At 40.8% G+C, this 12,500-nt stretch overlaps 2 protein-coding genes across 3 annotated transcripts in view; one reads left to right on the top strand and one right to left on the bottom strand.

Moving 5' to 3' along the window:
* slc7a6 (solute carrier family 7 member 6) overlaps positions 1 to 5,334 on the top strand; it is a 23,440-nt gene extending 18,106 nt beyond the window's left edge. For both annotated transcript variants that reach the window (XM_017696496.2, XM_017696495.2), the window contains 3 exons: positions 1 to 73; positions 2,413 to 2,596; positions 4,261 to 5,334. The exon at positions 1 to 73 is cut by the window's left edge and continues 77 nt beyond it. In XM_017696496.2, coding sequence (XP_017551985.1) covers positions 1 to 73; positions 2,413 to 2,596; positions 4,261 to 4,328 — 325 coding nt within the window. In that variant the 3' untranslated portion in view covers positions 4,329 to 5,334. The remainder of the gene's footprint in view (positions 74 to 2,412; positions 2,597 to 4,260) is intronic.
* The window catches only part of slc7a6os (solute carrier family 7 member 6 opposite strand), a 7,859-nt gene continuing 370 nt past the window's right edge, over positions 5,012 to 12,500 (bottom strand). Inside the window, exons 2-5 of the mRNA XM_017696497.2 lie at positions 10,613 to 10,936; positions 7,840 to 8,046; positions 6,469 to 6,604; positions 5,012 to 5,727 (exon numbers count right to left, since the gene is read on the bottom strand). Coding sequence (XP_017551986.1) covers positions 5,612 to 5,727; positions 6,469 to 6,604; positions 7,840 to 8,046; positions 10,613 to 10,936 — 783 coding nt within the window. The 3' untranslated portion in view covers positions 5,012 to 5,611. The remainder of the gene's footprint in view (positions 5,728 to 6,468; positions 6,605 to 7,839; positions 8,047 to 10,612; positions 10,937 to 12,500) is intronic.

The raw sequence follows: 12,500 nt of genomic DNA, 5'->3' as shown, positions 1-12,500 counted from the left end.
CTTTGTCGGCTTGTCCATCGCGGGGCAGATTTATCTACGCTGGAAGGAGCCAGACAGACCAAGACCACTGAAGGTGAGAGTAGAGCAGTGGTGTTCAGCCTGTGGCCCTTAGTGGGCGGTGTTTTTTTTTTTTAATCAGGTTTTTTTGTTTGTTTTACAACATATAGGTGTTTAATCAAGCATTGTTTTAAATATGACTCATTAATTGCAAAAATGGACCATCATATTTAGGTCTACCTGATTTATTATTCTGAGCTATATTCACATTTTCTGTGCAAGTCAAAGTGAGCATATCTCTTCACGTTCTTATGGAATTCATTCATTAAAGACAAAAGCCAATCATGTTTGATGTGCAGGAAGTGTATTATAACAAAGTAACATCACGGCTGTCGCCATAGATCATCACAGCCATGATGTTATTGGCGATAACACACTCCTCGAGTGTTCTACTGCTTTAATACAACAGTTAAAAAAAATAAAGTGAAAAATTAATAAACTGGGCCGTGAACGCGGCATTTAATGTTTTAACATTCAGTTCCTTCCTCCAAATTATAGTTCCTTAACAAACAGCTTGTTCCTATGTCAGAGTAATGAGCTCCGCCCACTCACTGCACAGCCGGCAGTTTGTTCTCTAGCTCCTTACACTAAATTCCCAAACTGTCACCACTGAGCAGCTTTTGAGCTGGCAGCTGTAACAGAAGATCAGCTACACAACCAGCCAGAAATTAACCGAACACCATTCAGCAAATATGTTCTCTGATCTTCAGTGCCTGACCAAATCAGACTGAGCCATAAAACTGCCATAATGTCAAGTTCAACTCAGTTTGGTCAGTTTTTACCAGATCAGTATTTAATGTTGTTTTGTTCCAGCCAGTGTGTAAAGGATCTTGCAGCCCATTTAGTTTGGCGAATGGTATTAGGTTCATTTCTGGCTGATTCCAGGTTGTTTAGCTGTTCTTCTGTCACAGTTGCCGACTGAAAAGCTGCTCAGTGGTGACGACAGTTTGGGAATTTAGTGTCGTCTCATCTGACCAAATTAGCTGTCGGTCAGATGTGATCTTAAGTGTCCATTTTCTGTTTGTGGCAAAGTAAGAAGTAAAAACGTTCAGATGGCTTGAGTGTCTCCTGCAGCTGTCAAAGTTGTTGCTTAGTGATACAGTGTTTGTGAAAAATCTGTGATGTTATGGTGAAATAAGTAGACTGAAACAGATGGCAAACATGCGTGTGAAACAGGACTGATATGCTTTGCGCTGCATTGCAATTTGAGGTAAGAATCAACAGATGGAAGTGATTAAATAAAGGAAAGAGAGGACAAACTTGGAGGTAAATCAATAAAGAGAGAACAATATAAAAGGAGTAATGAAGAATACAGTAAGTGCAGAGTCAGAGAGGAAACCTCTGCTGTGGTTTCTCACCACAACATGGGACATGGAGAATTTCCCTCTTCCTTTATTAATATTAATCAGCAGTTCAGTCTATTATTGATATTTGTTCAGTCAGGTGAGTTGTGGTAGAGTTTTATTTATTAATTTGTTTATTTATTTATTTGTTTCACATGGCTTAATGTGAAATGACTGATGCGTACAGCACAAATATAGTCATTTTACCTGCGTTGATTTGTCTGCAGTGCAGGTCATGGTATTTAATGGGGCATGTCACTTGTTTTTCAGAACTTTCGACATAATGCAGTTGATGAGGTGTAAACAAAGCCATTCAGGGTGGTTTGATAAGTGGTTTATTGCAGAGAAACTTACCAATTCAGATTCCTTTGCAGTGTTATTGATAGGAACTAGGGGTTGTGATGTCCACAACACACATACAGCCATTTGATTTACTCTACAAACTTTGTTAATTTCTATTATCCTTTTTTGGCACTCCACTCTGTCTGTCTCTTAAATACTTCTCCACATTATCCTGTGATCATCAAAATCATATTAAAACAGTCTTCTCGAAAACGTGTTGATTCCTGGTGAGAAAATGGGCACACAACCCGTAAAATATCTGATAAATATCTGAAATTCTTTAAAATGTTTGTTTGGTTCCTCTCACCACTTTTTGTGAACAATGCTGACTCAGTAAGTTTCTCTTAAATAGTGCGTTTCACATCAGACACCTCTAAATGGTGGTTATGTTATTGAATAGTTCAGATGTTTGGAAAATCTGTGGAATTCCACTTAACCTTAAACAGCAGACGTGAAAGACGTTCCTAACTCCTTACATGTAGGAAGCTTGTGACAACACAATCAAAAATGATGAGTATGAATTTATGATGCGCTCCACTGATGCGCCTGAACGTTACAGCTGTACTAAATACATCGTACTAACGCTGACTGGTTGATCTCCACAGGGATGGTGTCCTAACTCCAAGTGGCTCTTGTTAACTCTTTCTTGTCCCCCTCCTGTGTGCTGCAGTTGTCTCTGGTGTATCCTGTTATCTTCTGTCTCTGCACGGTGTTCCTGGTGGCAGTTCCACTCTACAGCGACACCCTCAACTCCCTCATCGGCATCGCCATTGCTCTCTCAGGAGTGCCGGTCTACTTCCTGGGCATACACCTGCCGGAGTCCAAACGCCCTCCTTTCATCACCAAACTACTGCGTGAGCTTTTTTCCTGGCTGTCTTTATTCTTCTTCAGGGTACATGGCTGTAGATTAAGGCAACAGTTTAGTGGTGGAAAAAATCACTTCACCCCAGATTGAGATTTCAGTTAAACATGGTGTCAGAACTGCAAAGTAAGTTTCAAAGAGGAATAGATTTTTATAATTCATATGTAGAAATTGATGAAAAATGGTCCCCAACAGGCAAATAATACAGGCATAAAACGTTCTAACTGGAAGTTTGACAACGGAATATTTTTGGCGATAACACGTCCTAGTGTTCAACTGCTTTTATACAACAGCTCTGCAAAAAAAGTGGAGCAAGCAATGTTGTATTAAATGTGCTTTAATATTAGCAAATCCTCCAATTAGAGTAGTTTAATCCTTTTGTGTTGTGGACAGACGGCAGGTTCAGGATACTTAGCAGGGCTCGGTTTCTTAACAGCATCTCTTCTTAAATGATGGATCTGTACAACATTTCAGAGCCCATCTCATTTGCTGAACTGTATCATGCATTTTTGGGAAATTCCAGTTGCACATCCACTGATCAGGCATAACATTCTGACCACCTTCTTGTTTCTATGCTCATTCTCCATTTTATCAGCTCCACTACTTTGTTAGCTCCCTTTTACCCTGTTCTTCAGTAGTCAGGACCCCCATGGACCCTTACAGAGCAGGTAAGGTCGGTACTATTTGGGGGGTGGATCATTCTCAGCACTGCAGTAACACTGACATGGTGGTGGTGTGTAAGTGTGTGTTGCGCTGGTCTGAGTGGATCAGACGCAGTGTTTAAAAACTCCAGCAGCACTGCTGTGTCCACTCACTGTCCACTCTATTAGACACTCCTATCTTGTCAGTCCACCTTGTAGATGTAAAGTCAGAGACGATAGCTCATCTGCTGCTGCACAGTTTGTGTTGGTCATCCTGTAGTCCTTCATCAGTGGTCACAGGACGCTGCCTACAGGATGCTGTTGGCTGGATATTTTTGGGTGGTGGACTATTCTCAGTCCAGCAGTGACACTGAGGTGTATTAAAAACTCCAGCAGCACTGCTGTGTCTAATCCACTCAGACCAACACAACGCTAACGCACGACCACCACGTTAGGTTACTGCTGTGTTTAGAATGACCCACCACCCAAATAGTACATGCTCTGTGAGGGTCCCTGGGGGTCCTGACCATTGAAGAACAGGGTAAAAGGGGGCTAACAAAGTATCAGAGAAACAGATGGGCTACAGTCTGTAACTGTAGAACTACAAAGTGCACCTATACAGTAAGTGGAGCTGATCAAATGGATGATGAGTGTAGAAACAAAAAGGTGGTCAGAAGGTTATGGCTGATGGGTGTTCAACTGGTGACTGAAAAGCTTGTTTACTGTAATTTAATTGTAGTTGAGGACTGTCCTGTATTACTGAACTATCCCTCAGCTCCTTTTCTATTCGACAGGCTTGATTTTTAATCTCTCCAAACTGAGAAATCCAGCTTTGTGGCATACCCCTTGATTTGAGGCCAGTTTTATGCTTTAGGCACTGCTAATTAGTGTCTGCAGCTACATTAACCTTGTAAATTTAGCTTGAAACTAAAGAAGCCAGAGTTGGATGCTGGATGTGTCCATGTAGATCGACAGCCTTTGGGTGATGAGAGCTGTTCAAATCTTTCCTCCACAGGTTCCATCACCCGCTTCACTCAGTTCACCTGTTTCTGTGTGCTGACTGAGATGGACCTGACCGAATGATTTCTGTCCTCTTCACTCCTGCACAAGCATTCCTGATGGCCAGGCATGCAGGGAATGGGAAACCGTGCCGGACTCCTGACTTTCAAGTGGAGGCGAAGGAACAGTCACATGTTCAGTCATGTGACATTTAAAAACAACCATGCATCCCAACACCCCTTGCCCTCCTATCAGGGACAAGTTTAAGGTAGAATAAGATGGACACTGTAATATTTGGAATATCACACATGACAGTGGACTTTGTCTTCCTGTTGCCCAAAGGGAAACCTGTTTCTGTTGTAGCATTTTTTTTCCATAATGGGTTTGTTTGGATTACGTATTCTCTGATTTTACAGACGTGATGGTTTGTCAGTTTATTTATTAACAAAGTTATGTTTTAGGTAAGTATAGGCCAGGTAATATAAGTGCAAAGATGAGGCTGATAATCAGATTAGCTAGGAATGTTCAGAGAGAGAGGAGCATGAATGGAAAAAGTGTCCTTTTTTTGGACTAAGTGGACTAAGACGTAGGTGAACTCATTTACATGGCAGGTGAGGGAGGACAGAGTGAAGAGACTTAAACCTGGAGATACTTTTGTAAAGTGCAGCTGAGGAGGCACCTGTTACTGTTATTTAATTTATTGTATAGACCATCAATAAAACAGTCACAGTATATCAGATATACTCTAATACGTTAGAACCATGGGATTTGTTTTGAAATCTTTATTTTTTTTGTTTTATACACATCTACATATGTACAAATAGTCTGTCACCCTTTGGAAATTGGGGGATGGGACACGTTAAAACAAACACTCGACAGCACAAATCAATCCACACGTTTACAGACTCAGAACTGCTACCATACTTGCCTGTCTGCTCTACCATGCACATCAAACAGTCGCATAACAATGCAACGCAATGTAGTACATCATTCGTCTCACTACCACACAACGCAAAGCACACCTGAGCTACTATATTTCTGCTGTTGGAACAAAACCTCGTATCTCCATTTTTTGTCATTAAGTTTTTGATGTAATTTGAAAAAGCCCTGATGGCCTTTACGTTTTTTGAAAATTTCATGAAGATTGCACAAAAAGAAACGTCCCGAAATGACTTGAAAAAATTCTGGTTCCGTTGACCCGCATTAAAAGGGTGTTTTTTGCTTCTCTTGTGAAGTTACCATTTTGGAGATATGTTTTGTTCCGACAGCAGCGATATGCATCAACTACCACGCATTCACGTTGAACAAAACACCACACAGTAAAAATGGCCCTTCTCGCACTCAAACACACGTGAACTCTGAGGGCTTCAGTTAGAATCGTAGTCTTCTCTGTCTTCGTCCTCATCATCCAGCTCCTTCATCACATCTTTCCGGTAGCGCTCCCAGCTCCTCCGGCTGTATGAATGCTCCTCACTCCAGCAGCCTGAAGAAGAGAGAAAAGTACCATTATAGTAATGCCTATTAAAGCAATAAGCCATGAGACCAAGGAGTAAAGAGGAGTGCCTAAGACTTCCTTCCCCTGATTATTTATATATATATAAAAAAAAAACAAAAACAAACAAAAAAAAACACAGCTTCAAGAGGCTTTTATAAAAAGGCGGCCAACATAAAATGTGTATTTTATTTCTTTATTTATTCTTAAATTTGTACTGTGAACTATAAATCAAACAGGTATTCTGCCAAGAAATGCAGCTCCTTTAGAGTATAGTATTGTTGCCAAGTATTGCTGTATACTGCATTAATTTCATGAACTTTGTTGTATACTGATGACCAGCACTGTTTAATGCAAAAACATTAGCTTTACAGGTAATTTTTGGTCACCAAATTACCACCACTAGTCTCAACTGGCTCCCTGCTCCCTACATGCTGCACTATGTGGGAATTTAAATACTGGCTTCTGCAACAAAACAGTGCAAAATAGGGCCGAAATGGTCATAATCTTTATTAAAAGAAATTTGCCTTTAGAAGCTGGAATTTCAAAAGACACACAGTGTGGCTTTTATCACTACTTATCTAACTTAGCTTTGTAGCTCCAGAGCAAAACAAAAGAAGAAATGACACCAAACATGTCTTGGCTGATCACCTAGAATTATGTACATTTGCTTTAAGGCCTGCAGGCAAATTTGTTAAGTAAACATAAACCAAATCTCGCCCAAAAACACACCTCCATAGCGCTCTTCAGCATCGCTGTCATCTTCACTGTCCTCCTCATCTGGATAGTCGTTTCTCCAGTTGCGCTCTTCATTCTCGTCATCCTCATCTTCGTACACCTCCTCCTCCCAGGCTACATCCTCAGGCACCTGCAAACACCAATTTACTCACATTCACTGTGGCTTCTCTCATCACTTTAGGCTTTTCGTTATATGTTACAATGAATCATGGGAAGTCTGTGTGCCAATTTAACTAGAGAGCCATTTTTGACATGTTTACTGGATGTTTCTTTTCATTATTACTTTTAGAGAAGATATTTTGGGGCCATGCCCCCCCCAGGACAAACTTGGTGTTCCTATCCATAAGCCACTAGTGATGCCCCTGTATGTCTTTATTATGAAGTGGCCGTGCCCATATTACGAACTCCTGGTTTTCTTTGTGGGGAAAAATGAATGGCATGTTGCTACTATACCTGATACTATTGTGTCCTGTGGTAAACAAAAATGTTCCAAAGCCATTTTTCCTCAAAATGTCACTGGATCCTCTGATTTTACAAGGTCTTTATTGAAGGGATAAATTATAAACATCCAAGCCGAACACTACTCACATAAGAAAGCAACTGGCATATGCCTGGCAACCTCACAGTACCTCAAACAAACCAGCAAGCTTTCTCAAAGAGGTAGTTAGGTTGCTTTGACTGTAGTGACCTACAGTTTAAGTAGCTGGTGGTGATGTATAACTATCACATCATTTCAATGGGTTCACTCTTTAGTGGCATGCATGAAGCATAATTTGTATTCTGACTGCTAAAAAAAAACAATTCAGAACATCCAGCATCACTCAAAGGAAAAATGTATACAGGATAAAACGTATCTCTTGTGATGTTTTTGACCACAGGGCAACATGGCAGCAACTTTCAAAAGACCAGTCATTTTTCCACCCAAAAACTACCACACTGAACAGTACATCAAAGACAGTACATCACCTTCAGGGCCTTAATATCTTAAAAACAATAATACAAAAAATAGGAAATATTTTTATTTGACCATTTTTGTGTCACTGCTACAGGGCACTGCACACACACTAAAACAGGCTCCCATGAATAAAAGGAAGACATGGGATTTTAGTAGAATATGCTGTTAAAATGCTTTTGTCTAACCATAAACATGTGCGGCATTTGGCGTAAAAACTTCTTTACAAGAAGCCTGTCCAAGCAGCACCACTAAGCTACTGTTATCTTTCATTAGACTTTTAATGAGGTTCAGTATCGGCACCAAACCAATTCTGCTATTCCTTGATTTACCCATTATTAAGTCATTAACTGTTATGGATACTTTACTTTCAAAATTGGCCAGAATGTACAGTGCCACTACTGTCCACTCACCAGCTCCCCTTCCTCTGTATAGGGTCTGACAGACAAGATGTCCTGTATCCAGCCTGGTGTGGCCGTTTCCTGGTAGTACAAATCATAGACGTAGTCATCTTCCTTCTCACGATGTTCGGTCCCAAGTCCATCAGTTGACACAGTCAGTTTCTCGCGAATCATCTTCACCGAATTGCACAGGATTGTCTCTTGGTCAGACTTCATATTCTGGGGAGAAGAAAGGGGTGACCAGCTCGATCATGACATTTCAGCTGATTGACAACCATTTAAAAAATAATAATGATAATAATAAAAAAACCCTAACTACTGGTCTTTGGCTGACCAGCTGTCTTGCTGTTAATACTCAGTAGCTTCCAACTGACAGACTAGAGAGCTCAAGAAGACAAACGTCACTTAATGCCATCTGCTAAACATTTCATAGCATCAGTTCACTAAGCCAACTTTCAATAAACACACTTTCTGCTTTGTTTTACTAACATGCATTTACCTCAATTCAACTGATGAAAATGTGCCCAATTCAAATTTGCTTGTTGCAATGTAAACATGCAGGTATGGAAAATAATTGGGCCTATTTGTTACTCTAAAGCTAATGAGAGATGAGTATCGAGAACTGGTGCTAAATTGGTACTGGTTTTTGACTGGTCTGTACCAAAATATCGATACCTGGCAAAAGGTTCTGCTATCTGTATTTGTTTTATGTTAATTCTTTCTACCAGCAAGCTTTTTCAAATGGTGATGGACTTGTGAGAGGGGCTCTGTGAGGAAAGCGTTCCAATACCTCTGACTACCTCAATCATTTTGAACGCCGAGCGCCATTCTGTGCTCTGGTCAAGCAGCTGCTATACCAGCATCTTCAGGGCAGCCCCCCAGCACTCTGATGGCTTGTGCTACCTTGTCAAAATGTCCCATCACAGCACAAATTTATAGGTAGCTCTCTACATCAAATTCTAGGCAGGACATTTTGTGAGCTTAAAACATGTCCCCAAAAATGCTTAAAACTACAAAACTACTATTGTTTATAAACTACTAACTGTTGTCAGCTTCCTATCTGCCAATTCCTTGTTAGAATTGTCCCATTCCACCTCAAGGAATGGGAAAATATGAATAAGAATTTGATTTGAGAGGAAGCCAACTTCAGCCTCGTGTTAAAACCACAGATAGGACAGTTTGATAGTCTAAATGTGCTTATTAGAAAATGTGTCCAGCATTAAACGAATAATCAGGATTGTCTAACCTTAATCAGGATAGTCTGATAACCTAAATCAGCTTATCAGTGGTCAAGTCAGCTTTATTGTCTACACTACAGTATGTACAGGACATACAGTGTACTGAACCTGCGTCACTCAGAACCCTGTGGTGTAACAATAACATTAAATAGACGGTAAATAGGAAAAGTGTGAATTTAGACACTAAAATAAACACTAAACACTAATCGTAAAAATAAACATTAATTGTAGAAAAACAGAATAAAATAATAAATATAAAAGGTCTTTAAATGAACACTAAAGTGCCATAAGGCACACACAGATTCAGGTCTGTGGGTATAAATAGTGCAGTCGTGCAGTTAGACTGAGCTTATGGAGCAGATAAAGTGAGTAACAAAGAAGAAGTAGTAATATTTAGCTGAACTGAATTAAAATTCAAAAACTAGCACAGCATAAATCCCTAACTGTTAAGTAGCCCAAGTCTGAACTTGGTGTGAGCTGTCCTGAAAACCATGGGGAAAGTCATTTTAATTGCTTAGGGTTATTAATAATTTCAACTGCAGGGAGATGAACACAGCCATTTTACATCTTTTCATGGAGAGTAGTATTAAAAGAACTGATGAGTATCGGTATCAATAAGCAGAAACGCCATCAATAAAATCCTAAAGATCCACATCCCTACAGTTTATGTAGTTATTATATACTAACGATTGCAATGAACAAGCTTTCATTTTTGGTTTAAATCGGTCTTATGATGCTTGCAGCTCATTGTTCTAGAACTACTGAAAATGCCCAGGATGTACATAATACATAAAACAAAATTATGTTATGAAGTTACTTTTTGTTGTCTGTCTACACCTCACTAGCCACACTTACAGCCTAATAATCTGACTAATAGCTCAGAACAGAATACCTCTATTTAAACACCTCAATCGGAATAGTCTAGTCTGATCGAAGTGAGTAAACCTCTAAATAATCCGTTAAATAGAAGAATAATGTCCATGCAAATGCCTGTATCTGGTTACATTTCCTATCGGAAAGTTTAAGTCCGTTCTGCATGTGCGTCGCGTTACAATGAGAGTTTATACCATTTAACATGGCAGATCAGAAACTGGTCTGCAGAGGAGACGAAGTTTATGCTCTGAGCTTTAAAAGACGGCGGTGGGACGGATGTCCAGCTTATGTGTCTCAGAACACGACATCTTCCTCTCATCTTTAATAAGGACATGTGAAGGATGTCTTCCTGAGTCTGACGTCATTTTAAAGCAGTTAAAAACACAAGCACTGCTCATCTCACTCTGACTGGACTCCCATGATGCTGGTTGTCATGGTAACATCTACACTAAGCAGTTCTCCACGCACGCGCATCATTTTGGATCCGATAATTTTCATGCTCAATGCAAAAGATTTTGCAACAAATTATTGAACAGAGTGTGCATATAAACACCTCAGTTTAAATCTGTAATCGGAATGTGCTCAATCAGAGTTGCAAAAATATTTGCATGTAAAACAGACACTGTCCTACTGGCCTCGCTCTACTTCTCACCCACTGCTTAACTGATTCTCACCTTGCCAAGAGCTCTCTCTTCCTCCCCATCCTCCTCCTCCTGAACAATATCAAACACCTGAACATCTCCCAAAGGAAAACATGGATCCGTTGCTGTCTGAGCACCGTTCTCCTGGGCCTCCCTTTCTCTTGCTGCGGATGGTTCTGCTGGAAGCCCTGCCCGATGGCTGGAGAGGATCCGGTACCGCTCCTCTCGTCTGGTGCTCCATTTGACACTGCGCAAGTCACCAATGATCCTCTGGGAGCTGCCCTGAGAGGGACGCAGGGCGTGAGCCAGGCGAGGGCGAGACAGAGCCTCACGGACATGTGTCTGGACTGGAGCATCCTTAGGAAAGATGTGACAAAGAGGCGTTGAGGGTTTATTGGTGGTCAGACGCTATTTTGAAGTGTCAGTGTTCAGCACTGTGCGGTTTGACCAGCATTACTCAAGTCACTTACATTAAAGAGGAATTCCACATAATTTGCTAAATTTCTGCATAATTAAATTGGGAAACAAACAGTTGTTCAAGAAATAGTTAAGGCATGGTCTTCCTATGACTAAGATACTGTTTATGATAGATTTAGAGACAGTTATGGCCCAAGGGGTATTTATAAAAATCAACTTATGTTGATGTATGGTACATCCAGGGTGCTGTAAGGCAAAATGGTAACCCAAAAAAATCTTAATAATACCAATATGTTATCTTCAAAAATCACACCCAACCATTTTACATAATACTCCCATCTCACCACCTCCTTGATTCTACACTTGTCCATTTTATCAGCTCCACTTACTATATAGGAGCACTTTGTAGTCCATCTGTTTCTCTGATACTTTATTAGCCCCCTTTTACCCTGTTCTTCAGTGGTCAGGACCCCCATGGACCCTCAAAGAGCAGGTACTATTTCGGTGGTGGGTCATTCTCAGCACTGCAGTAACACTGACATGGTGGTGGTGTGTTAGTGTGTGTTGTGCTGGGATGAGTGGATCAGACACAGCAGTGCTGCAGGAGTTTTTAAACACCTCAGTGTCCCTCCTGGACTGAGAATAGTGCACCAACCAAAAATATCCATCCAACTGCGTCCTGTGACCACTTGCACCAGCGCAACATACACTAACACACCACGTCAGTGTCACTGTCACTGTAGTGCTGAGAATGACCCACCACCCAAATAGTACCAGGTCTGTGAGGGTCCATGGGGGTCCTGACCACTGAAGAACAGGGTAAAAGGGGCTAACAAAGTAACAGATGGACTACAGTCTGTAACTGTTGAACTACAAAGTGCTCCTATATAACCTAGCTAGTAAGTGGAGCTGATCAAATGGACAACGAGCGCAGAAACAGGGAACATGTTATTCCGGGTTGGTTTAAATACAGCCACATCGCTCGGAAGCTGTTCGACCCAAACCAGTTCTCTGGTCTTGTGAAGAACAATAACACGGCACACGCGCATTAGCTAGCTTGCTAAAGAAGGTTATGTGGCGTTTGTTAGGTTCTAGATAAACATCCACACCATCAAACTCGGCCAGTATAAATAAAACGCGCATCTGCGTGAGAATGATAATTTCCATATGGCGGATTTATAGCTGAATTCATAATTAGTGGAGGTTTACTTTGCTAGCTTAGCTTAGCTGCGCGTAGACGAGCAGCGGTGATCTGAGGCAGGCAGCTAATGAAGCTAAGCTACATTAGCACGAACACAGCTAACCTAACACGACAAAGACTGCGGACTCGTTTAATAATACTAATACTACTACTAATAATAAAACTAGTGATAATAATAACGGCTTCATGTTTATTTATGAGCTAATTAATTGTAAAATAAGGCATGGCGCCGGGCTTGTTGGAGGGGTCTGACTGACGGCGTCATCACTGATCATTTATCCGGGATAAACAGCGCCGCTTCAA

This window comes from Pygocentrus nattereri, chromosome 15 (assembly GCF_015220715.1).
Source record: "Pygocentrus nattereri isolate fPygNat1 chromosome 15, fPygNat1.pri, whole genome shotgun sequence".
Lineage (NCBI taxonomy): Eukaryota > Metazoa > Chordata > Actinopteri > Characiformes > Serrasalmidae > Pygocentrus > Pygocentrus nattereri.
The sequence above is the reverse complement of the archived record's forward strand: the minus strand, read 5'-3'. Positions and strand labels throughout refer to the sequence as shown.